The following is a 24896-nucleotide window of genomic DNA, read 5'->3' on the forward strand; positions in this document are numbered from 1 at the left end:
TAACTAAATAAATGAGTGATTTCTGTGTACAAATATGCCTATGAAACTCCTTGAAAGTCCCTGGCTTCAATAAACACTGATTTCTCATTTGTAATACTCTTAGTGAGAGTCGTGTTAAAGATAAGCCATGGGCTCAAGAGAAATTTTGGTAAAGAGTGAGAGAAAAATCTGGAGAAGGGGATCAGTAAGGGAGACGTGACGTGATGACAGTGAAAAAAAGAATCACTGTGCTGAAGTCTATCACAATTAATTAGCCCATTTGTGTCTAACTCTAAATACCCAGTTGAAGTGGACCAGCTGTTTCTACCTGAATCCATCTATTAAGGCACACAAACATACACCCATGTGTGCAAACAAACACCCACAGTGGCAGGATTGTGCAGAATGATGCTGAGCTGTGCTGACAGACAGCTACTGTTTACAGTACAATGCCCATTATACACGGCAGTTGACTATGCTGCTTTGACGGTTTCTATAGTGCGTGAGTGTCTATAGGTCTATGTATTTGCATGTCCACTGCTGTAATTTGATAAGCAGTCAAACCAGCAAATCCTTGTCCATGAATTACACGATGAAGTAAGAATACAGATACATGTATGGCTTCATTTGGTATTGAGAAATTATACAGAACCCACACAAATTTTGAGACATTTGTATAATCAGGGCAAATAAATGAGCTGCAAGCACTTTACTCGATACACCGAACACAAACCCACAAAGTGGCACGAGCTTGTTTATAATCACTGGCTGAGACATCCTGCAAAGTGACTTGTTCAATTATGTTTCATTGCAAAAATCAATTTTCTGCATCAGTAAATCTTTTTTTTCTTCATCCCAGGTAATTAATAGTTTTATGTTTTATGTCAGGGTTTGTTGAAGGCAGACACCTTAGATCTGAACTGGGAATTCAACTACAGGGAACCATAATCTTGTATGTGACACAAGAGGAACGAGCAGCTTGTTCCTTTTCTCGAATCCCATCAAGAAATCAATAGTTGCTTCAGCACTCTGACAGTGCTCACTATAAAAAAAAGATATAAATGTCATTATACCCGATGATTATAGGTTATTTAATAACAGAAACACACTTGCTTATTAAAGCTTTAGTACTATTTCCATCATCACTATTACTTATTGTTTAATGTTGGCTAAGATGTGGGAAAACAGAACAGTACACTGTTTTGGCCTCTTTATTAGCTACACCTTACTAGTACTAGGTTTTACCCATGGTTTAATGGTGTTTATGCCAAGTTCTGATCGAATGTGCTACAAAGCACAATCCCACGTTGAAAGTTGCATAAATCAACTTTCTTCCTCATTCTAATTCTTGGTTTGAACCCCAGCAGGTTCTCTTTACCATGCCTAAATACACTGAGTTGCTGCTGTGTGATTGGCTGATTAGATATGTGAACTTCCCAAGTAGTTGAATAGATGTACCTAATGAAGTAGCTGGTGAGTGTAGTTTTGGTGGCAATTTGAACTGTAATAACCAATAAATAACCAATAAAAACAAAAATAGTCTTTAGCCTTTCCAAGTCCACAAGTCTGCTTGGGTCTGTTTGATGTAAATTCAAAGAATAAAGAGTTCAAAGAATAATAGCAATGACTACATGACCATCATGTCTCTAGTCGTCTGTGTCCAAAACAGAGTATAATCTATTCTTTACTCTGTCTTAAAATACTTTCTGGCTATTTGAATACCAATACAGGAAAACAAGTAATTTACAAAAACTTGCATAATTCATTTGCATTGACAGAAAAATTGAAATGTTTTGGTTTTTTACCAAGAGCTGTGGTAAGCATGACTAGAAAAACAAAATGTAACAATGTTTTGGATTCATTAGCATACAGAAAAGTCTAATTGACAGTGATCCCAATTTGTGAAAAAGAAAAACACATATGAACGTGTCTACGTCAGCAGCAGTATTTGGCCTGAATGGCCCAGACAGATGGTCAGAGTGGGTCTTAGCACTGGGACTGGCTGTCAGGCATGAGGCCCCTGAGGCTGAGGGTATGAAAAAGCGAGGCAGTCAAGACTGTTGGAGATTGAGACTCGTGAGTCCTGAGGAAAGGCCCGCAGCCTATCTCGTGGCAGCTCTCAGAGCACAGGAGGTTGGTGTTGACAAAAAACTATACTGTGTTTGACAGCAGATTAATTTGTTTGCTTAGAATTGACAGATATGCAATATATTGTCTGCACATACAGTACACTTGTACTGCATCACATGGTGGGGAGACAAGGTCATCTTAGGTAACTTGTTTTACCTGGCATGACCTTGTCTCCCCTCCCCTCAGGATCAAACACATAATATGAACATACTCTAGAACAAAGCAAACATTAAGCTAAGCATGTACATTAAACTCTACTCTCCTTTCATGCCCTGTGTTAAATTCAATATGTTAAGAACTATATTTAGCCTATAGTTGCTTTCGCACAACAAAATCAGGTCAGGGCAATGAAGTTTTCTTCTCACATGCAGCTCACAGCAGGGAATAGCTTCAGACAAATTCTCACTACTGGAAATTCTCTGTTTGGTTTTGTCTAGGCAGCTGCCTGGTGTTCGAGAAGCAGGACACATGACACTCACTCATCACTGTGAATTCACCAGAAAATCACCTGGGCTATTTTTCCATGGGTGCAACTGAACTTCACATGTGCTTTGCAGTATGCAACTAGTAGGTTAACGACCAGTTAATTTCTGGTCTGACTGTGTCTGACTTCTGACATGCACCTAACCTAACCTATTGGGTTATCTATAGAAAGGACCTGGACTAAAAACACCTTATAATTGTGTCTCAGAACACATACTTCAAACTTACACTTGCTATTTTGAACACATAAGAGCACTCATACCAACAAGTTAGGCTATAAGAAGTGGCCCAATAAGCTACCCATAATGGTCCAAGTTGTAAGTGCATATAGCTGCACACTTCTTAGTCATCAATTATTATTTATTGCTGGGTCTGCTGCTTTAGAGTGGTTTGCATCACATCTATCTGAACCATTCTTTTCCGTGGCTGCCTTTTAGTACCAGTCCTCTTTTACTTTGCTTACCTATGATGTGCCACAAGGTTCATTTTAGGGGCCCTTATTGTTTTGGTTATTTCAGTTATTTCTGCTCTTTCTTCAGCACACTGCGAGCACCTTTAAGGACATCTGTTATCACTGCTATGCAGATGACATTCAGTTATATATCGATTTTAAGTCCCAAGAGCTTTTGCAACAGTGCGCCCCAGACTCTGGAAATCTCCCTGTAAGCTTGAAATCCATGGACTAAACAACTAAAAAGTCATATTTTTAGACTTTTTAACTTTTGTTTTTATCCTCTGGCATTTTGTTGTGAAGCATTTGTGTGATGTTTATCTTTAAAGGTGCTATAGAAATAAAATTTTACTTATTATAATGGATACACTAGAAAAAGGGAAGGTAAAACAAACAACTAGATCATCATGTTTTTGTGTAGAAGATAGATGTGTGGTGAGAGGGTCCAGTAGTTGTAAATATTTGCAAAAATGCAGGAGCTAAGAGAACAGCTTTAGTCACAGTTTTTAACTTTTACACTTGAATTTGTGTGTAATGTAATTAAGTACAGTGTATAGAGTGCTTTACATGAAAGTGTGCTACCATTAGTACGACCACCACCACTAAATATTATTATTTTTGTTGTTTTTGTTGTGGTTATTAGAAACTTTATTTATATAGCGCATTTCAAAAAAATTTTACAAGATGTTTCACAAAAAATAATCATGGTAATACAATTAGTAAAACAAACATTTGAAAAAGGAAGAGCAGTAGCCCATGAACATTAAAATAGAGACTAATTATCACCAAGAATTCAAAAAAGAAAGAACATCACAAATTCTACACTTGGAAACAGTCAAATAGATTTTGCATCTACTACTGTAATAACTGGACACTTGTTTGTAATCACCACAAAACTAATTTCAACCTTTAAAAAATAATAAATAATGAAATAAATCTGTTTTTTCAACTAAATTTCTTTATACTTTTCTTTCTCCTCCCTACCCTCCTGAATTTCAGACTTTTACTTCCTTTTCTTGCTCCTCCACTTTCTCAATCACTCCAACTTTACTCCACTATCAACCTTTGCTCTCCTTCCTTTCCCCTCCAACTCTTCATGATGTCCCTCCTACCATTTTTGGCTCTCTCTACCTAATTACTCTTCATCTCCTCTCTAGCCTTGGAATTCCATCACACCTTCCTCTTACCCCAATCTGCTTATTCCCTGCATTTTTGCACACGTCCACCTTCTTTACTGCCTCTAAAAAAGTATAAACTATCTAAGTTTACTTTATCTTTCCTCTGCACCCTGAATCTCTACTAAACTAAAATTCAATAATCTTTCCTTCTTACTTCTTCTCTGCATCTTTTACCTTCTGTCGTACCCTCTTCATAACCTCAAGTTGTTCTGTGTTCTCCATTTAAATTTTCTTTTGGCTAATTGCTCCAGTGTGGAAGCCAATAGATCATTTTGCCTCATGCTCACATTGCTGCATGACAGCTGCTGGTGAAACCCCACAGGTACACAGAGGATAGAGGGAGGAGAAAAGGCAGTGACAAAGAAAGATGGAGCAGGAAGGCAGAAGAGGAAAGAGGTCAGGAAAAGAACAAAAAGTGCAAGAAGAAGCAAGACACATGTGGTTACAGAGACTACTTGTGTAATTAAAGTTAAGTGAAGGTGGTGAGCAAAAGATTTGCAAATGATTTGTGATCAATTAAACTTTCTAGTGTAAATAGTAAAACCAAAATACTAAAAAGACTGTTTTCAACTGGTTTGCTATTTACTCACATACAGAATTTAGACAAACACACAAAATAACCAGTGGTATAAATTTTACGGAAAAGTGCTCTTCGTAATTATGCAAATAACGACTGTTTTCCTCACCTTAATAAACAGGTTTTAGTGAACATAGGAGTGTGGCTCTTGGAATAGAAATTCTGGTTGGTCACTGGATTGGTTGAACTCTGGTCCATATTAAATATCTCAGCAATCATGTTTGCATTTTCATTCAATATGCATAGCCTCACAGAGGCACTGGCATGTCTCATGTACACAGTTGTTTTATGGGTTTAAACTTAAACAAAGAGAACATAAACCATATCAGCAGCGGATAAGGAAACTTTAATTCTTAACACTGTGGGGCTTTAAAACATGGCTTTACAATATAGGAGCTCCATGTCAAATGATCATGTTGGTCGATTTTGTCAAGATTTGTGGTGGAGACGAGACCCAAATCCAGAACACAAAGGCAGACAAAGTAAAACAAAGCAGAGAAAGGAAAGTCCAAAATAAATAGCAGACAATCTGACAGGGAAATGAAGAACCAGAGGGCTATATTTACTTGGAAGACTGAATGACGACATCAACAGTAGGTGAAAATAGTTAGCACAAAGGAAAAGCAGAAGGAGACACCACAGACACCACAAATTATTCTACAAAGTAAAACAGGGAAATATCAAAAGACAGATGACATTTGGACACCAAACAGTCGGGGTGAAGGACACAAACACATAAATGAGATCGAAGGAACGCAACATGGAAACGCTGGGGAAGCAGAAAAATAAAATCAAAACAGCAACTGAAGTTCAATATGTCACAAAACAACACAAGAACAAAAATGAGTCTGAATTTTAAAATATCACAAAACCAAGGCTCAGCAGGACTTTAATAATAATCGTCACAGGAATCCAAAAGTTAAACAACAGATGACCTCGGGACTGTGAAAGCATTGGTATAAGCAAAGACAAAACAGGTTGGGTTTACTACAGTTGATCAATGTATTTTTTGATGAGTCAGATGTGGCAAAGCTGAAAGTGAAGTCTTTCACCACCAATTCTTAAACCAGCCCCTGGCATTATACAGCTCACAGATCTCTTTCAGTCCTTTGGTTGTACCTGACCAAAGGTGTGTAGACAACGGGAAATTAGCTTTCAAAGGTGAAAAGTATAAGATGCTTTTGACCACGCTTTGCTCAACCAGGGATGGAGCAGCTTTGTGACATTAAGCCACTCTCTGATGGGGATCAAAGACTGTTTGGTGGAATGCACGCCTCTGTTGGTGAAACCTAACAAGACAGATTGGGAACACTGAGGGAAATCTGGAGCTTCATTTGAAAAATAAACTGATCCAGTTTGACTTTTTACACTTGGCTCTGGATGAGAGCTGTGATATCTGTAACGCAGTCCAATTGCACATCTTTGTTTGTGGACTAACTAAAACTTTTGAGATTACGGCGGAACTGGCAGCAATGCCATCAGTGAAAAGGTCTATGACAGGGAGTGATTTCTTTGTGGAGGTGACTGCATGCTAGGCTGCGGCTAGCTGGAAAAATGTGAATGCTGATAAAATAGTGAAAAAATGTTGACTGTTCCAGTGTTTCATTGCCTAATTAGCCATACCATCAGTTCAGTTTGTTGGTGCAATCCTCCACAACAGTCCCAGTTTCTCGTGTGGCCCCTAGGGAAAATGAATTGCGCACCCCTGCCTTAAACAGATGGTATATTTGAGAAGAGGTGAGTGTGTGTTTTTGCTACCTTGTCCGCACACTGTTTTGTCCCAGTTTTGGGGATTTTAAACATACACACACACCGGGAGCAGCTCGTTGTCAGCCTTGTGCCGTCACTGCAAGCAACCCCAGAGCTATTTAAGTCACGACAACAATTCCTATGATGGGGAACAGAGCATGAGGAAGCAGTGGAGAGTCAGCGAGAGGGAAGAGAGAAAGTAGGGAAGTAGAATCGGACAGCACTGCACAGCAGGGAGAAGAAAAGATGGATGGCAAATATGATGAGAGAATGAGAGAGAAGGGGGATGTGGACAGATAAGGGGACTAGAAGGGGAGGTTGAGAGATACACTGTGGCAGACAGATGAGGGTGTTAGAGGGGCACAAGGTGAGGGGGTGATTTGGAAAGTTGAAAGTAAGTGAGATGGAGCTGTGAGAGGCGGAATGATGAAAGATGGAGATGGAGTGTGGTAAAAATTGGTCAGGAAGTGGGGAGATGGATGGAAAAGACCTCACCACCTTTTTGACGAAATTCATGTGGGCCTCTGAAAATGCTGCTAGAGCAGCAGTTACATAACCAAAAAAAAAGTCACTCTACAGTTGCCACAGTAACCACTGACACACACCATGGCAACCAAGGTTACACATGTACAGTTTGTCTTAAAAGTCGAGTCAGTCATTGTATGGGATAATGAGATTAAGTTTCTGTGCTGTATCAACAAACTGTGTCTCGGTTATTAGTCGGAGCATTCTGTACACATTCATACAGTATATGCATGCACATACTCTCGCACCCATTCTAACAGTGGTAATCCTCTCACACCCTGTAACTGAAGGAGGAAAATCATTACACAAATCCACAGCCTTAATCACCTCTGTGCCCCTTTATCATACAATCCCCAGAGCTCTCACCAAATGAAACATTACACTGTGCATTACATTCCTGTAATTTGCAGGTCGCACACCTGCTGTTCCTTCCATGTCTGTCTCAGTCAGTGTCTTTTTCACGCTCCATTGTCTATTTCCCCCTCTTCTTCCAAATGCATAAAAAACCCAAAACAAAGAAAAGCTTTCCTCCCCGTCTCACAAAATCTCACGCAGTTAATTGAGTCTAAAAATGGCTGACTTGGCCCAGGCTTCCTCTAGTGAAACCCAGTTTGTCGATCGTTCTGGACAGTCCATTAGGGATGGTGATTAGGAGAGGAATCTCGCTAATTAGGAGGTTTAACAAGGCAGAACGTCCACGGTGATGGGGAGGCTCTCAGAAGTCCCAGAAGTTTGGTGGAACAGACGAGAGGCTCACGCTCCTTTAAGCTCACGGTAATAATCAAGTCCAGTGACCTTACAGCGAGGACAGCATTTCCCAGCTAAGTCTGTACTGATGAGGGTGGCTGTGTCTTTTTAACTGAATACTTTATCAAAGCCTTATTAAAGCCAGTGGATAGCGCTGGGTTGCTATTAATGTGACACTGAGATTTACATTTTTCACAGTTGGTTTACAGTGAGTATGGAGATAGATGCACTCTATCTCATTGCTTTTAGCATGCAGCTGGCTGTGTTGTAGGAAACAGCTTGTTTGGGATAATACAGGTTAAACAGGTTGTCTAGCAGCTGATACAAAAGCTGCATCTCTTTTAAAATCTTGTCAATCTCCCTTTCAAAATCAGCCACTCGTGCACCTCTGAACTGCTTCTAGCACAGCGGCTCTCTTCTGTGATTTCAACACAGACATGCAAAGTCATCAAAATACTTCTGTTTTAAACTTGCATAACTTTTGTTTGGAGGATCGTTGCTTGTGATGAGCTGGGTCTCTGGTCATGACCGTGCAGCTAGGGATTTGTTGAGTATGGGTTTTTTTATCATTTACTGGATAAGTCACCAAAAATTCAAACCATCAATGCAGAGGCACCTGATGAAGAATGTTCTGCAGAAATGACCTGAATTATGGCATGGGACACGGTGTCACACCAACACAATTATCAGTCACCACACACTCTAGTCCCTGTGAATTTGTCCACTTCCTTTAAATAAAAATTGAGTGGAAGGATTTGTGTTTTGACGCACTGCAAAGGCACAGCTGGAAGGGGACAGAAGAGGCTTTACTGGGAGTAATCCAAAATTAGGTCCCGTGCTAGAAACCATATTGTCACAATAGTTCACTCACGATGCAATATTGTCGCAACTTTTAATATTTTGCAATATGCTGACTGTTGCAATAACATATATTGCAATCCATCACATTTTTTTAAAAAGCTAATTATGTCCTCAAAGTCAAACTTTATCAGTATCTCTTTTATCCAATAACAAAAGGTTTTCCCACTTTTCTGTGACGTTAGATCAGACGTTAGAGCCGAGTCCCCTCAAGTTGTGCTCATTGACAAAGACTCACTCAGACTGATGGCAACATGTTGGTATGTCTACATTCATAAATCAGATGACAATCTCCCTGAGAGTGATTGCAGTCAGACAGTGACTGTTTGCAGAGGGGTGCAAGTGCTTTACCTTCATAAGTAGTTGCAGCACTCTGGGCAAACACTTAGCCAGCACAAGTTGCAATTCCTATTTTTACTTATGTGACTGAGCCATCAGTTTGCTTTGTGTGTGTGTGTGTGTGTGTGTGTGTGTGTGTGTGTGTGTGTGTGTGTGTGTGTGTGTGTGTGTGTGTGTGTGTGTGTGTGTGTGTGTGTGTGTCGGCTGTTGGATGGATTTTATAAGTTCGCTCAACTAACGTTATCTCAGGATGGCGTTAATTTATTTGGTTTACCTGTATTGATACAATATCGCTACACAAAATATCGAGATACTGTGCTGTAATGATGTTTCCCCACCTCCCCAAAACACTAGACATACCCAGGAAGTTTAGAAACTCCACCCTGGTCTGAATGGCCTTATTCCACCTTCAGATCAGAGAGAGGATATTTTAGAATATAACTAATGGATCCTGCGTTTAGGTGTGCACACCAAACCCTGTGTGGGTAAACACAATAATCTTTACTTAAGCTGTTTTCTGCTAGAATTAAGCTAAGAAAGTGAATAACAGACCTAGTTACAGATGCATCGCATGGTCACAAACAAGACTTTAAATGAAAGCTTTGTTTCTGGTGGATGTGTGAACAGGCAGCTGTCTCTTTAACATGATGGATTTTTTAGAGCTCCCGAGCGTGCAGCACAGCACCATTACTTTTTGTTTTGTTTGCCCTGAAATGTAAGAGTCTCAATATTAAGTGGGCTTTGGAGAAAATTGGAACAGTAGTGGCAATCCACTGCCAAATAAGTGAGGGCCCCTCTGCACCCTGCAGCACAACAGTCAATGATGATTGATTACTCCCTCACAGTCTCATAACTGCGCTCATTATTTCTTTCACAGCCGTTCTCTGACCGAGGACAATATCGGAGCTGGCTTTTTCACAAGTTTGCATCTATTAATAAGCATCTGTTAAGAGAAGTTAAAGTCTCGCTCTTGTTTCTGTTACTATATGACATATACAATCTTGGTTAATGCCAGCACACAGTCCAGGCTTTCCTCGCTTTAATAAACCTTCCTCAAACGTACTGTATGTGCGTCAGTGTGCGGTCTGTGGTCTTTTATACTCGGTAATTAGCTTCCTCTGTCTTCTTGCAGGTCACGGGGTTGCTGTTGAGACAAAGCCGTAGAGACACCAACAGTATAAACTCAGCTCACTGGAGGCAGCTTCCTTTATTGTGTAAGAAACTCCAGTAGGCTCTTTTAACATTCACCTTGCAGCGAGTAGTAATCACAATATGGATCCCTCAGCCACTTCTTAAGCACGTAATTAGGTGTGCTGCGTTAAGGAACGTTAATCAGCAGGGAGGAAACTTCTGTTTTACTTCCCTCACATTCAAAGGCAGTTGAGCAGGAACTACACACGGGCAGTTCGGTGACACAAAGCAGCCAAATGCAGAAAATGTAGCATACTCTCCTGCTTCTTCTTGATCTCCGGTCTCCCTTTGTTTCCTTTTAAACACATGCTCTCTCTCCTTCTCTCTCCTTCTCTCTCGTTTTCATTCACATGCACGCTTAAACATTACGACTGGCGTTGTGTTCCAACTCAACACACAGCTGTTTCAAGTCTTGGCACCAGCGCTCGTGACAGTAATTACGTGCCTAGTGGAGGTGGAACTAGTCTGTGCTGAGAGCTAGGAAATAGCAATCTGGAAGAACAGTGCTGTACGGGAAGAAGGCGACACTCTGTGAGGCAACCAGACCTTCTGCTTAACTTGGAAGCAGGACACCCCAATATGGTCTCCTTACGAAAGGAGGGCCAGCATTAGATTGCAGAGCCAAGGCAGCAAGTATTGTGTTTTTGATGATGAGGCCGCCTTACCATTAGCATTGATAAATTAAGTGACTGCTGTTTAGATAAATGTAGTTAAGATAACTAAAATAATAAAAATGAATCTTATGCCAAATGAAAAATAAGTTTTGGATGTTGAATGATTAGAATTTCTCACATTGAGTTTTGGAGATTTGTCTTTTTAGATTATTACTAAATCTATACTCCACTCCCCACAATAATTAACTACCAGTGCTGGACAGGTGGTAAGATTAGTCACCTGGATGGTGTAAGGTTGTAGTGATGACAGAAGGTATCACAGCATAAGCCACAGCCATATTCTGTTATTTTAATCACAGCATGGGCAAACAGACCAAAATAACAGTGATGAGCACTGTACTAAAAAGAGAGTTCACCATATCGAGGGATATCTTTCCATTATCTGGATACATTTAGTCTAACTGGTGATCAACTTGCTAACGTAACCCAGGGTTTCCCCAGCATGTTCATCTGAAAGGAGTGGCAACATCTGGCCAATCACAAACACGGAGAAGTGTACTGGCAGCACATAGGCTGATTTTACAAATAAAAATAAAACCGTTATAAAAATATAAACATGTTAAAAAAAACAGTGCAGACTGAAAGCAACACATGCAGACAAAGCTGCGAGTGTGTGTGAGTGTGAGAGAGAAAGCACTGTATAGTAGTTCAGTATTAAAAGTGTATGAATGTGTGAGCGCTGTGAATGATTTGGTCAGCAAGACTGCAGAAGAGCTACTAATAAAGTTTAGCCTATCTGAAGCCAGAAAAGAAAGCCAAGAAAAATGCTGACTGCGTAAGTTAACAGACTTGTTAGTATCATTTATTATTGTTAGGATCATTTATTAATGCTCATAAAAACTAAAACTCTGGAAGATTGTAGCCAACAAGAAAAAAAAAAACATGGAATAAAGTTGTGTCTAAGAATGTGTTTTAATTACTGATGCTCATCTAAGAAACACAAAGACTTTAGATGCTATTAAAAAATCTAGACCATCCTGCTGTTCGTGCACAGAGTTTCAAGCGATCTTCCAGGAATGGATGACGCTATTTACAAAGAACTGGTAAATGGACTGGTTCTTATATAGCACCTTTCTACTCTATCTGAGCACTCAAAGGGCTTTATACACCATGCCTCCTTCACCCATTAACACAAGCAGCTTTTATAATGCTGAAGTGGATTGTATCTTACATTCACACTCTGATGGAAACATCAGAGAGAAACTTGGGGTTAGTATCTTGCTGAAGGATATTTGGCATGTGGGCTGGAGCAGTCAGTTGTCAAACCGCCAACCTACTAATCAGTACATGACCTGACCTGTACCATACCTCCCAAGCTACAGGATCACTAGACAGTGACTTCATACCTGTTGATCTCTAACCTAGAGCATAACCTGCTGCAGAGAAGGTAATAATGTGAGTCACCATAGTAAGAAGTGAACCAATTTCAACCAAATGTAATAAAATGCTTTAAATACTTTCAGTAAACACATTATGCTCATTTCTACCTGCACATTTTTATTCCTGGAACACACAAGAGTAGCTTTGCATGATTCATGGTTCATAATAATCCTTATTTATCTTATACTCTGTCTTTGTTTTCCCTGCCTTTACCATTTAAGCCAAACTTTTTCTGACTGGCTGCCTCTTGCAAACAGAAGAGTTCAGCTTTGCCTCTGTGATAGTATTTTATGTCACTCCTCTCAGTGACATCATACAGGCTAAGAGTGGAAAACATTGTCTGGAATGAAGCATTTAGAGTAATCTGAATTTAACATTTTATATCCCCGTTTGAACAGCTCATCTGAACAGGCATTATCTGTTTTCTCAAAGCTGTTAATAGAATTAATTCTGAGTGTTTTCAGTTCTCTATAGACTCTGGTTGTGAAAGGGGAAACTCAGTTTATTCAGATAACAGTTGGTTGGAATATAGAAGTTAATGTTACTGTCCAGGAAAAAAGTTAAATTGATTTAAATGACCACCACTAAATGTAAAAATATTTCTCCAAGAACAAATCAGATCAACTTAAAGAGTTTTCCACTATTGCTTTCAGCCATTTATCACCGTTTAAAGGTCTGACCTGCTCTTGGATTTGGTTGATGTGATAGGAGATCGCATAGCAGCGAAACTACCTCTTCCCTTATATTTGCTCTTGGCCAGGCCATCATAGCTAATTTGTCCCGTCAGGCTCTGCTACCTCCAGTCTGCCCCGTCTTGCAGTTCAAATCCAACATTAATTTCCTTTACTTCACCAACTCAAGGACAGCAGTTCATTCTCGGGAGCTTGACAAACTGCTTGTGCTACAGGTACAGTACAACCCCAATTCCCCTTTGTTAGGACAGCCCTCCTGCCAAGGCAGCTTAATAGTTATTGTCATCGTGTGCCTTTACTGGTCGTCAACCAGCAGATATTTGGACAGAAATAATGATAAATGTCTCTGGTTATTATTGCTATTCTCCAAGTGAACAAGCTACAGGAAAGGTAGAACATCCCAATCACATACCAATGAGCTAATATATTAAACTGGAGCTTGAATCAGCCCTAAATGTAGGAAGCACTGTGATGTAATAAAATGTGGCAAGTACTGGCACAGAGAGAACAGACAGAAGTGAGTTTTTAACAGGTTGTCATGACAATTTCTAGTAAATTTAAATTTGAATCACCAATCACACAAAAAGCTACTGTTCGTGTGTGTGTTTTTAAAGAAAATGGTCAATATACAGCATTGCCTTTGTTCATTCCTGTTTACTCTACGATATAACGATTTGTATTAAAGAGCAAAGACGGGAAAATTCAGCCACAAAGTCCATAATAATCCACGCCTAAGGACATGAGCAGTTGCCCAAAACAAACAGCAACAGAGCTGAAACAAAGCTGAATGGAAAATGAGAGCAGAGCAGTGCATTGATTCTATTTGAGCAGCTGATAATTCCTGGAAAAAAATAAAATAAAATAAAAAAGAATTCTCAAAGAGAAACACGAGATAGTTATGAAATAGTTAGAATAGAGTAAAGTTGAAGAAACGTCTGTGTGGGCTTCGCCTGGGGAAGGACTTGCTGTAATTTCGTCGTCGACCAATTAAGTTTGATAAATGTGACCTCTGCTTTCAGACCGGCGGGAGGAACGACTGCAGTCGGCGCCTGCAGGAGTTAGCCAGATAATAAAGGTTAACTTCACTGTAGAGATAAAAGAGTGGAATGCCACAGAAAGTTGGGCTGTGTGTTTTTTTTCTTTCAAAAACACAAATATTAACACTGGTTGCAAGTTGTGTGCATGCTGCCCAAATGCCTGGCGAGAAGCTGTACTGTAAGCTGGGAGTGGACCTTTGTCGCTGTCTGTGGTGCTGAAAGCCTCAGCGCTGTCTGCTTTTGATACTGGAAACAATTTGGGATTACCTTGAACTTTAGTGAAGTCTCTCTTTGGACAAGGAAAAAAGAAATAGAAAGAAATGTGAAATACCTGGTGATCTAATGTCGCTATCTGTATCGAGGACAGCAAGCGTGCAATCATACTGAAAGGCGCTGACAACTCCCTATTCTCTCTATTACAGGTGTTGGGCGTTTTGGATCAGCCTGCTTTGTCAAGCTTATTCTCTGGAGAATCCCAGCCGGCCAAAAATAAAGAAGAGGGGGGAAAGGAACTTAAATCGCAAACTATTACACATCCTTAAATGAGTCAATGATTTAAAATATATGGAGATTAAAAAGCAAACTTACGAGTGCCATCAAACCGAGTGGCTATAGTGTCCAGAAACGTGTTCTGCGGCGCTAGTAATCCTTTCATCACAGGCATTTTCCCTGCTTAATGTCGAATTCCCCATCAAAGTTACTGAAGAGATGGTGCAAGTCGTCCAAACGCTTGAGGTGCTCCCATCGAAGGTGCTGATGGCTATATGACCGAGCAGCTATCCAGTCAACTCAGCACAACGCAAAAGCCCCTAGCTGGTGGGGAGCGCACGTGATGCGCTCACCCGTGCGTCTGTTGCGTGTGTTAAGGACAGGAGAAGAGGGAGACCACAGGTGCTGCTCAGGTAACAGCGAGGGACAGGGTGACACTCCCTGTCAGCGATTCCATTATTATGTCGGTTGGAGCCAACGATCATCTATCCACAGCGTGCAGCGGTGAAAGACGAGCATTCTTAACAGCTGTGATTAAAGCCGCAAATCTGACAGTTTCTCGGCGTGGAGACACGGTGACATCACAACAGAGAAACACAGCTGACTCCTGAACTTTTATTGAAATTTTGATTTACAGCTTTTTAATTAGTTTTCTCCCACTTAGCGCGTCACTCAAGTGAGTCGTGAATTTCTCTTATGCCGTTGCTCAGTGTGCTCTGCTTAAGGACGCCGCGGTGTTAAAATAAAGCCCATAAACTACATCAGTTGTGCAGACTGCAAATAAGTCACTTAAGTAGGTGCACGACTCATTCACGTCGTTGTGTTGGAAGCGTGTCCGCACTGTTTTTAGCGACATCTGGTGGTAGGATCAAGGTACGGCCTGCATGGAAGGCACGGAAAGATGGGCTGAAGTCTGCCATGAGCTGCACAACAGCGCTGCGCAGCTCGGATCCGCTGTGCTACATCGCCATCCTGTGGATGCTAAGATACAGATCTCCATTAAGCCTGTAAATGTGCAGCACATAAATGCTCCTTAACTAGTTACAGTTTCTTATATAGATATGTGTATATAACATTACTCACACTGCACTTTATGTACATATGAAAAAAATAATCAGAGTGTATTTACTGTATATAGTAACCATTTGTAAATAGTAGAAAATACCGGTATAGTTTTGAGGCTTTTATTATTTGTCCACAATTTTTTCTTAGGTACTTATTTTTCTATTTTTTTCTCATATACTTCTCATTCCCTTCTTCTTGTTGACCCTTGTGCTGCTGTAATGTGTGAATTTTCCCAATGTGGGGTCAATGAAGTCTATGTCTTTGTCTAAAAAAATCACTTAAACCATTAAGTGAGACGTACAATGAAAATGACATTGAAGAAGCTGTAACGGCAAGACTCAGTTTTATCAATGTCATAACAGTACGGTCGAATATTTCAAAAGCAACATCCCATGAAAATGTTTGTCTTTTTTTTTGTTTTTGAGGGATCTGGACAAGCATCCTTTTTGTGGCTACAGTGGACCACTCCTTAGTGTATCACTCATTTATCAGCTAAAAGCTTCATTGAGATAAAAATCTCTTTTCTAAGAGAGACTACAACCAAGAGGGCAGCAGAAATTACAAAATATCATTCTGTTGCAAGATATTTGGGATTTTCATTTATATGTTTATATGATTGCTTAACATGGCCGTGGTCAGGAGGTATAGTGAGTCATCTACCAACAGGAAGTCAGACATTTGCTTCCTAGGCATGGAAAAAAGCACTAGTATGAATCTATCAGTGTGTGATTGGGGGAATAAGGCTTGTAGTAACACCTGCTATTAAGTACGAGTCCATTTAACATTTATTTTAATAGGATTCAAACATGGACTATACTCTTTAGTCTTTCTGAGGCACTCTTTAGTAAATTTCCTCCTGTGCTTATGTTGTAGAGAGGTCCACTTCTGATTCTGCTTCACATTTTGGACAGATGGGCTCACATCTTTAAATTCTTTGATATGATACACAATTTATAGTTGAATCAATAGCTGCACACTGCCCAGCTCCTGAGGCAACAAGAAAGCCTCAAACTAAACATTTCCACCGTCGTGTTTCCCAGCTGATATGAGGCTCTTCTCTGGAAAAGCTGTTTTTGGTCTGCAGCAAATATGTCTGTTGTTACTGTGGCCAAACAGTGATATCTCTTATTCACTGATCCAGGATGTGTTATTCCAAAAAAACAAAACGTTGGTATGTTCAGTAGTAACGTGTACCTTTGCTCTAATGCTCTTTATAGATAGCAAATGCTTTTTCCTGATACGACTCCCATGCAGCTCAGATTTGGTTTTGACAACAACATTAGCGACAGATCCTGGAGATTTCTTTGTGCATTAAACAGTTTTGTTCTTAGGCTGAATTTTCTGGAGCGGTAGGTCACGGAGAAACTGACAGTCATTAGAAATCACTGCCGCTTGTAGATGATTTTCTTGCAGTGGAATGATTTGATGTTCTTTTTTCCACAGACTACCAGACTCATAAACATCCTCAACCTTTTTCTAAAGACCTGAGAGAGCTTCTTAGACCCTGATGACACGGCACACTTCAGAAGTAAGACAGCTCCAGAACTGGCAGAGGACTAAATTAGACAGTTTCCACTTTCCCCACGAGTTTCTATTTATTGGTACTTAATCTGCAAGCCTAATTCCTAATTTTATGGTTCTAAAGTAGTAAAATTTGTACTTTTTCCACATCATTAATCACTTTTCTAATTAAAATCTGCCTTTTTTCTTAAATCCATGTACTGTTATATACTGTTTAAAAGATGATAACGCGAAGTCATTCTGTGCTGCTGGGCTTGGTCTTTGCTGTTGGCTGTGGGCACTTGTGGTTTCTGGGTTCGTGCGGGTTCTCATCACCACTCTGTGCTCTGATGTTTTGACTCTAGTGATCAGGGAAACTTGATGGAAATGGGGTTGTCCTTACAAACCACCACACTGCTTGTTGTTGCGCCCCTCCCTCGTCCTGCGGAAACCCTGATAAGGATAAGTGGAAGAGGATGGATGGATGATGGATGGGAGTAGGACACCTGTAAATACTCTCCTGAAGCTCAAGAAAAAAAGAAAATAAATAAATAAAAGATCTTCAAATGCTTCACTTGTTTGGATATTGTTCAAATAGTAATTTTTCTCATGATGTGCTTCTTTTCCACATGATAATATCTTCTAAAATGCAAACCTTTCCTCAACAGGAAACATTCAGTATAAAAAGCAATTTATTTCAGCATAAGCTCACGGTGCTCCTAAGGAGCAGAGTTACTGAGATATTGGCTAACAGTAAGAGACACCACCTGCTACTAAAAGGTTGGGCAGGAATGTTTAAGAAACTGCCTCGTGTAATAAAATCCCAATTTGCAAATCCTTATTTTCTCCAGTACGTAAATCAAGAAATAGGACTACATCCAAGTTTTCAATTTCAAGGTTCACGCTGTACAAGTACAAGATACCTCTAGGAAATATCTTGAAATCATTAGTAAGTTCATCAACCCACAAATACACACATGTTCAACAAAAGCCATAACTAAACTCCATTCTAGGTCAGTCCCATTACCTACAGTACTACAGCATGGGCCTAAACAGCAAAAGTAAAAAACAGTGCCTCCTACTCAGCTCTTTCCCAAAAGTGAAGCAGCTGTTTTAGTGTTTATGTCATGTGGAAAACGTGTAGTCATCAGGCGCTCCCAGGCCCATCGAAATGTGAATCATATGTCTCCTCTGTGCCTTCCAACAAGCTCACGAACTGTACGCGCATTCAAACAAATGCATTCAGGATCCACATAAAGAAATATGTGAGTCATGTCCCCGAGGTGAGCCAGAGCCAAGTAGTTAAGCACACAGAGCTTCTTCCATAAATGTGTCAGCTAATAAAATTAAAACAGACAGCCAACACACTGCGATGCTCCACCTGAGTAATTAAATGCTTAATGCATCGTTTAATCCTAATCACTGCACCAAATACACATCTTGCGTGCATGTGCGTGTGCGCCTCACAGTTAAGTTCATAGCAAAGTGACAGTCGAGCCAAAGTGAGTCGCTGTGGATTCCAGCGTTACCTCACCAGAAATGTTATTAAACCTCCAAAGATTAGAGCCAATTAAGCTTCCGCGTAATTATCAATCAATCACTGTAGCTGTGACAACACTTAAGGCACTAGAGAAAAAATATTTGGGATATTAAAGAAAAACCGTTTATTTGCAGAGCTATCACCATGCTTTTTTATAACATTTACCTTACCCCAAAGGGAGAAAAAAAAATGTATTTCCCTCCACACCACCTCCCATCTGTCCAAATTGTTTTTAATGCTTGCAAACACGGCAACTTTACACCTAACTTTATTATTAATCTACTGCATGAGGTGACATAAATAAACCTCTCTTACAGCAGATATTTTCTCAGCTCAGGTGTAACGTTTTAAATGGCTCTCATTTGGACGTGTCAGTGCCGGAGTGCTGCACACTGGGTCATTGTTATTGATTACTGAGACTGAGGCTTTGTTTACATTATTCATTACACCTGAAATGGCATTTCAGAATGTCTGTGGACATCCTGACACGTGGAGGTAGGGGGGGCAATGTGTATTTGTGTCGCAGAAAACATTAGACAACCCTTGTCAAAATTTGGTGCAATGGATAGATTTCTTCCAGCCACCTTTCCCTAAGTCAGATAGCACCGCTAGGGGGCGCCAAAGTTACGTTTTATTAATCGATCAGCTGGATGGTGATGTTGGTTTAAAAATGCACACGAACCCATTAATATGCACCAATTACAAGTGAATTTAAGATGTTTGAATAGTGCACAATAATAATAACTGTAATGAAGATCATTTTATGCCTATATGCATTTGTCCTGCTTTACAGTAATCTCAGCTCCAGCTCTGAGTCTCTCTGTGTTATTTTGGTATAAACAGTTGGACCCTAATCAGATCTGACCTTGTGCTTGTATAATGTACAGTCATGCATTTATACTGAAGATTCCCTTGCGGCATTAAAGCAACACAATGCTAGCATTTCAACTTCACGTTTTTTGCTATGCGCGGTGCAGGCACACCTAATGAAAGAAACACACACACCTTTGCAGCAGGCTATTTTACATGAAATATGTACAAAGTCACGTTTCCACAGAGCAATACTGGTGTCCTCACTCACAATCAACACTGCACGGGATCTAATGATACAGGCAATTACAGAAATGTCACATGACACATCACACCTGCCCTCTTCTAACCAGTACTTACACTTCCTATCTTTTGTCCTTTCTTTCTTGTCCTTTGTTTCCATTATTCCCACAAAACAAAACCCATCAATTTTTCAATCAAGCAAGTAAGTAGGGCAGCATCTCGCATCTGATCCTGAGCTCACAATCTAATCTGAAACCTGGAGGCTCCTAAATTCAAACCTTTTTTTTCAGAGACTTTCTGATTTGTATACATTTAACAAAGCCACCTTAACACAAGGCTATGGTTTTTCAGGCAGTGTTTGATACCCATGCTGGTACATTAACAGACTGAGGAGCCTGTGCACGCCCCAGATCAGGAGAGACCCGAGGAGAGACAGTCGCCTTAAAGCCAAGCTATGATACAATGTTAGAGATAAGATTATAGTATGGCCATCTAATATGTTTGCAGAGAGATTTTTTCTGGTAAAGATGTTTCATATTAGAGCAAATGATAACGACAGTGGCTGAATAAGAATGAAGTAATATTACCAGGAACTCACAGCCCAAACCCATTGCAAGAGAAAGCCCTGCATTCAAAACAGGAATTTTAGACACAAAAAGATTTGGTTGTGCAGAAAATTGTCCCTGACATACATGTAATTCTACATTATATCATCAAACTTTTAATGTGAACAAAAATTCAATAAAGATTGTCAGTCAATCAAAGTGTAGCTAGTTGTTTACTCCAAGGACATGTAAGATAGCAACACACAAACATCTGTTGATACATTTAAGGGGCCCAAACTAGACACTGGTCATTTGTAACAGAGTCAAAAACAAACAGCTCAAAAATAGAACTTTTAGCAATATGCTGAATTTTATCATCTGATCATATATTTTTTTTCTCCCTCCATTCAGTTTATTAACTGCTTATCCAATTTAGGGTCATGCAGCCCATCGCAGCTGTCATTTTTTTAAGTGCTATCTTAATTTATGACTGATAATTACGGCTGCCAAATACATAACGGCTCATAAGTTTGGAGAATGACATGAGAGCTTATGCTCAGATTCATCAAATAAATTGTAACATTGATAGTAAATAAGCAAAGATATAAGCAAAGGTTTTTTTCAAAGTAAAACAATCGTTTTGTCTTTTCATCAAATTTTGCAGCATCAGAGCCTGAATGACCTTTGACACTAGATGTAAGCTTATGGAGGTAATGTGGTTATGCTTTTCACTCACACTTCTTACAGGCCATGTGGTCAGCTTGTTTCCACAATAGTTCAGTGACACTGAGATCCATTAACTATGTTTGATATTCCTTTTTTGTCCACTGCACTGGACAAAGACAGCCAGCTGCTTCTGCTCTTGTATATTTTGTAATAGTTTGGAGCTGTGTATAGGACCATTATCCTGCTGTAAGCAAACAAGCGTCCTAGGAGTATATCATAGAATTAAATAACGTAGCTAGCCTTCTTTTTTATCAAGATCACTTTTATCTTGTACAAATCTCCGACTTTAATCCCACCATATTTATATTAGGCTTTTGACATCAGGCAGCCCCACCCCTCCTCCTCAGCATCTTTTTCTTTTTTTGTTCCACATCTTAAAACCTTAGACAAAGATAGGAATTGAAGGAATTGTCTGTCAGCGAGATGTGCCTGGGGAACCCACACCAACAGGGGGCCCCCAAGAGCGCTTGAAACGTCACAAAAGACAGTTTGATTAAATGTATTTCTTGTGCATGTGACATATCAGTAGTACAAGTTCATGCTACTGCTATAATCGTTTTTACTGTCAGAGCCAGGATCATGCTCATGCACAGTGTAAGTATTTGTAAGAAGATTGGTGTCCAAGTAAGTTTTAAAAAATTATTTATCTCCCTGGGGCTAAAAAGAAAAGAAAAAAATCAGAGGGAAAAAAAAGGAAGATAAACGTATGTTTCTGAGAATAATCACATATAAGCAGTTAATCATTAAGACTGGCTAACAGTGACATTAGCTAAACAAGAGCTTTTGGTTCAGTCAAGTTGTAGTGAGCTTAGGTGATGCTGCATGGAAACCACAGGCATTAAAGTTAATAATCTAGTGCTAGCTCTCTATTTAGTTAGTTTCTGTTTAATTTATTTAATATTGTCTGTTTTTACATTTGTCATGTGGCATTCGTCATGTAAAAATGAAAAATTAAATTTAGGTCATTATAAACTCTTGTTGTGCCCTTTTGCACATTTAAAAAAAACAATTGACTTGTTTTAAAAGGGCACTGTCTGCTCGTTTATTTTATTTCTTTCCAGCACACTAGAAAAACATGATAATGGTTTATTAGATGCATACTGATCAAGCATGGACAACATATAGTTAATAATGGTGGCACTGAAGTAGGCTGTTGGTGATGAGTTTAGCTGGGGGCAGGGCCCCGAATCAAATTCTGCCCAGAAATATAGAGAACCAAGAGTGACATCTTTTAATAATTCATTAAATGTGTCAGGAACTAATTAAAATTGGAAATAAATAATGAATTAATTATGTTATTAATTCAGTGAACTTTGAATTAATTAACTAATTAATTAATTAATTAATTAATTGAATGCGACATGCACTAATTAAAAATGGAAATGAATAAATAATTTAATATGTCATTAATTAATCAAATTTGGAAAAATAAATAAATAAACCTGTCATTAATGGATTAAAATAGAAAATAATTAATTTCTTAAATCTTTCACTAATTAATTGATGTTGGAAATAAATAAATAATGAATTAATTAATTTTCAAACACGTTGTCGAATTTTCCACATAGGGCCTATTTGCAAAAAGTTCTCTGATGTTTTCAGAGATGTGATGTTTCGTGAAACGAGCAGTACACCCCGCTGCATGAAGTCTGTAGCCTTTTGGCCCCTTAACTCTTTAGAGCAAGCACATGAAGAAAGCTTTTTGGGTGGGATTGTATTCTGGACATGCAACTCCCCCAATTTATTGTTTCTTTGATAAGCACAAGAGATTTCATCTATGCTAAGATAATGAAGACTTTTCTCTAAGTGATTAAGGACCTATTTACATTTATGTAGATGTAATCACGTAATGTTTATGTTATGTAATCATGTGATAAACCTGGATGAAGTAAAACAACAGGACGCTGTAATACACAGGTACGATGGCTGCTTAGAGAGCAACAGGACTGCTTTTCTTTCTATGTGACCCAGAACATCTGAGCTAAAATTGAGGTCACTGTATGCGCAAGTAATCCCTATGAGCCAGAAGCTCAGCCTTCAGGCTGCTCTAAATGCCTTGCTTCAGTCAGTATTTGTAATCCTAGGTCTGCATGACGTCACTGAGAGTGAATATTTTGGAAATGTCAGTCACACAGCTCTGGCCGTGAGTATTGGAGCCCCACCTATCAAACCTCCCGTTTAAAAGGGGCAGCCAATTAGAAGAAAGCTGGCTCAAAATAAGCATGACCTTAAAGGGAGAGGAGCTAAAATTGCTTCTTTCAGACAGCACCAAGTGGCAGTACAAGACTAACGAGTATTATTTTGAACTGTGAATCACACAAAGCTACTCTAGTGGAGTACCGGAATAAAAATGTGAAGCGTAATAGGTCCGCTTTAAGATCAGGGAGCAGGCGAAACAAAACTGTGCAATACCTTGTGCCGGTAATTCATTTCCCCTTTAACACCCTGACGTGTTGCCTCCACCCATGTAACGGCAGCCACCTCACTAACCACATCATGAGGTTATAATAACCACATCACATCTATGGCGAATGAGGTGGCGTGAAAATCTAACCTAATTTGGCTGAGATACGCGACTGTGTAAGCAGCAGGGTGTCCCCTGAGATGAGGCTCCGATTGAGGGAGCTGTGCGGTGCACTGCTAGCACGCTCTGTGAGCGTGTAATGGTCTTAATTATCATTTAGTACGGCAGCCTCATTGATGACGTATCAGGCCAGTGATGAAATAGTAGAGCAGAGAATAACAGAGGGGAAGAAATTTCAACATATAAAAACTTAAAGGCACGTGCACACACAAACTAGTAGATGACACACTGCTGCGAACCTTACTTAGCAAAATACCCAGAGGTGCAAGGGGAATGCTGCAAACACACACATATATACGCACGCACACGTTTCCGCCCAGCTGAGTGACATCTCTCTCTGTGAATTAGTCACGATGAATGATGTGTAACCAGCCATGACTCGTTCTGGCTGGGGAGATAGCTAATTCACTTTGTTTAATTAGTCAAAAAGTAGTAGAGCACACTCCCGCTCCCCAAACATACACTTCCACTGCACACCATCCACCCTATAATGAACCGGTGGAAAACAGACTGTCTGCCAGCATGAGTGATCTCTGACTCTTCATCTCTTTCTGTCTCCCTCTCGTGCACGCACGGAGCGCACACTTCGCCCGCTGCTTTGTGATACCCTCACAGAGATTTCAAGCACTGTCTGAGGATCTCAGCTTCCGAGATGGAGTGCACCTCCTCTGCAGTGGACCGCATGGGGGAGGTCTGCTTACGCTCGGCTGCAGCTTAAGGTTGCTGCAAACAGGGCAGAAGACAAGTTGGTTCCAATGATAACTCATGCAGCCATATCAACACTTCGAGGTACACTGAAGAAGTGAAGCCCCTTGAAGCACTTTAAAGCGAAATTTAGTCATTAAAAACAGCGAAACAGCCATTCTGAGTGTACAGCAATATACCAACTACTGTATACTTTAGCTTAATATAACCTTTACACATATAATATGAGCTGTAGTATAAACACCCTACACTACTGTAAATTTAGTATAGAGCTCATTCCTGCTCTTCCTGTAGTAGAAAAAAGTGATCTTCTGCATATTAAAAATGAGCCTTAGATAATCTTGTGACAACATCAGCGTTCAAAAGTTAATATCAGTGAGCCAGTTCCACCTTGCCCTGCTCCACTTTGTTACCATGGAGAGCTCCAATACCCTAAAGACAATAATAAGTGCGTGCACAGCATGCGGCAGAACATAATAAATAGATTTATGCGCAATTGTCACATTTAATACATTTACGGAGCGCGCTAGTGAATTCATTATTACACCATATGTTAATGCAGCTGGGTCCGTGGATTTTAGAGACTGTGTAGGGAGGTCTCCCCCTCCCCACCTCTCTCTCTCTCTCTCTCTCTCTCTCTCACCCTCTCTCTCTCGCTATCTCTCTCTCCTCGTGCGCACAGCGCTTTGAAGTGTAACC

The 24896-nt window shown here is 39.9% G+C and overlaps 1 protein-coding gene across 1 annotated transcript in view; it reads right to left on the reverse strand.

Moving 5' to 3' along the window:
* kcnh8 (potassium voltage-gated channel, subfamily H (eag-related), member 8) overlaps positions 1-15492 on the reverse strand; it is a 55670-nt gene extending 40178 nt beyond the window's left edge. Inside the window, exon 1 of the mRNA XM_040021281.1 lies at positions 14579-15492. Within this exon, the coding sequence (XP_039877215.1) occupies positions 14579-14654 (76 nt within the window). The 5' untranslated portion in view covers positions 14655-15492. The remainder of the gene's footprint in view (positions 1-14578) is intronic.
* Positions 15493-24896: the final 9404 nt, after the last annotated feature.

The sequence above is a fragment of the Simochromis diagramma genome, unplaced genomic scaffold, assembly GCF_900408965.1.
Source record: "Simochromis diagramma unplaced genomic scaffold, fSimDia1.1 OVJJ01000753.1, whole genome shotgun sequence".
NCBI classification, from domain to species: domain Eukaryota; kingdom Metazoa; phylum Chordata; class Actinopteri; order Cichliformes; family Cichlidae; genus Simochromis; species Simochromis diagramma.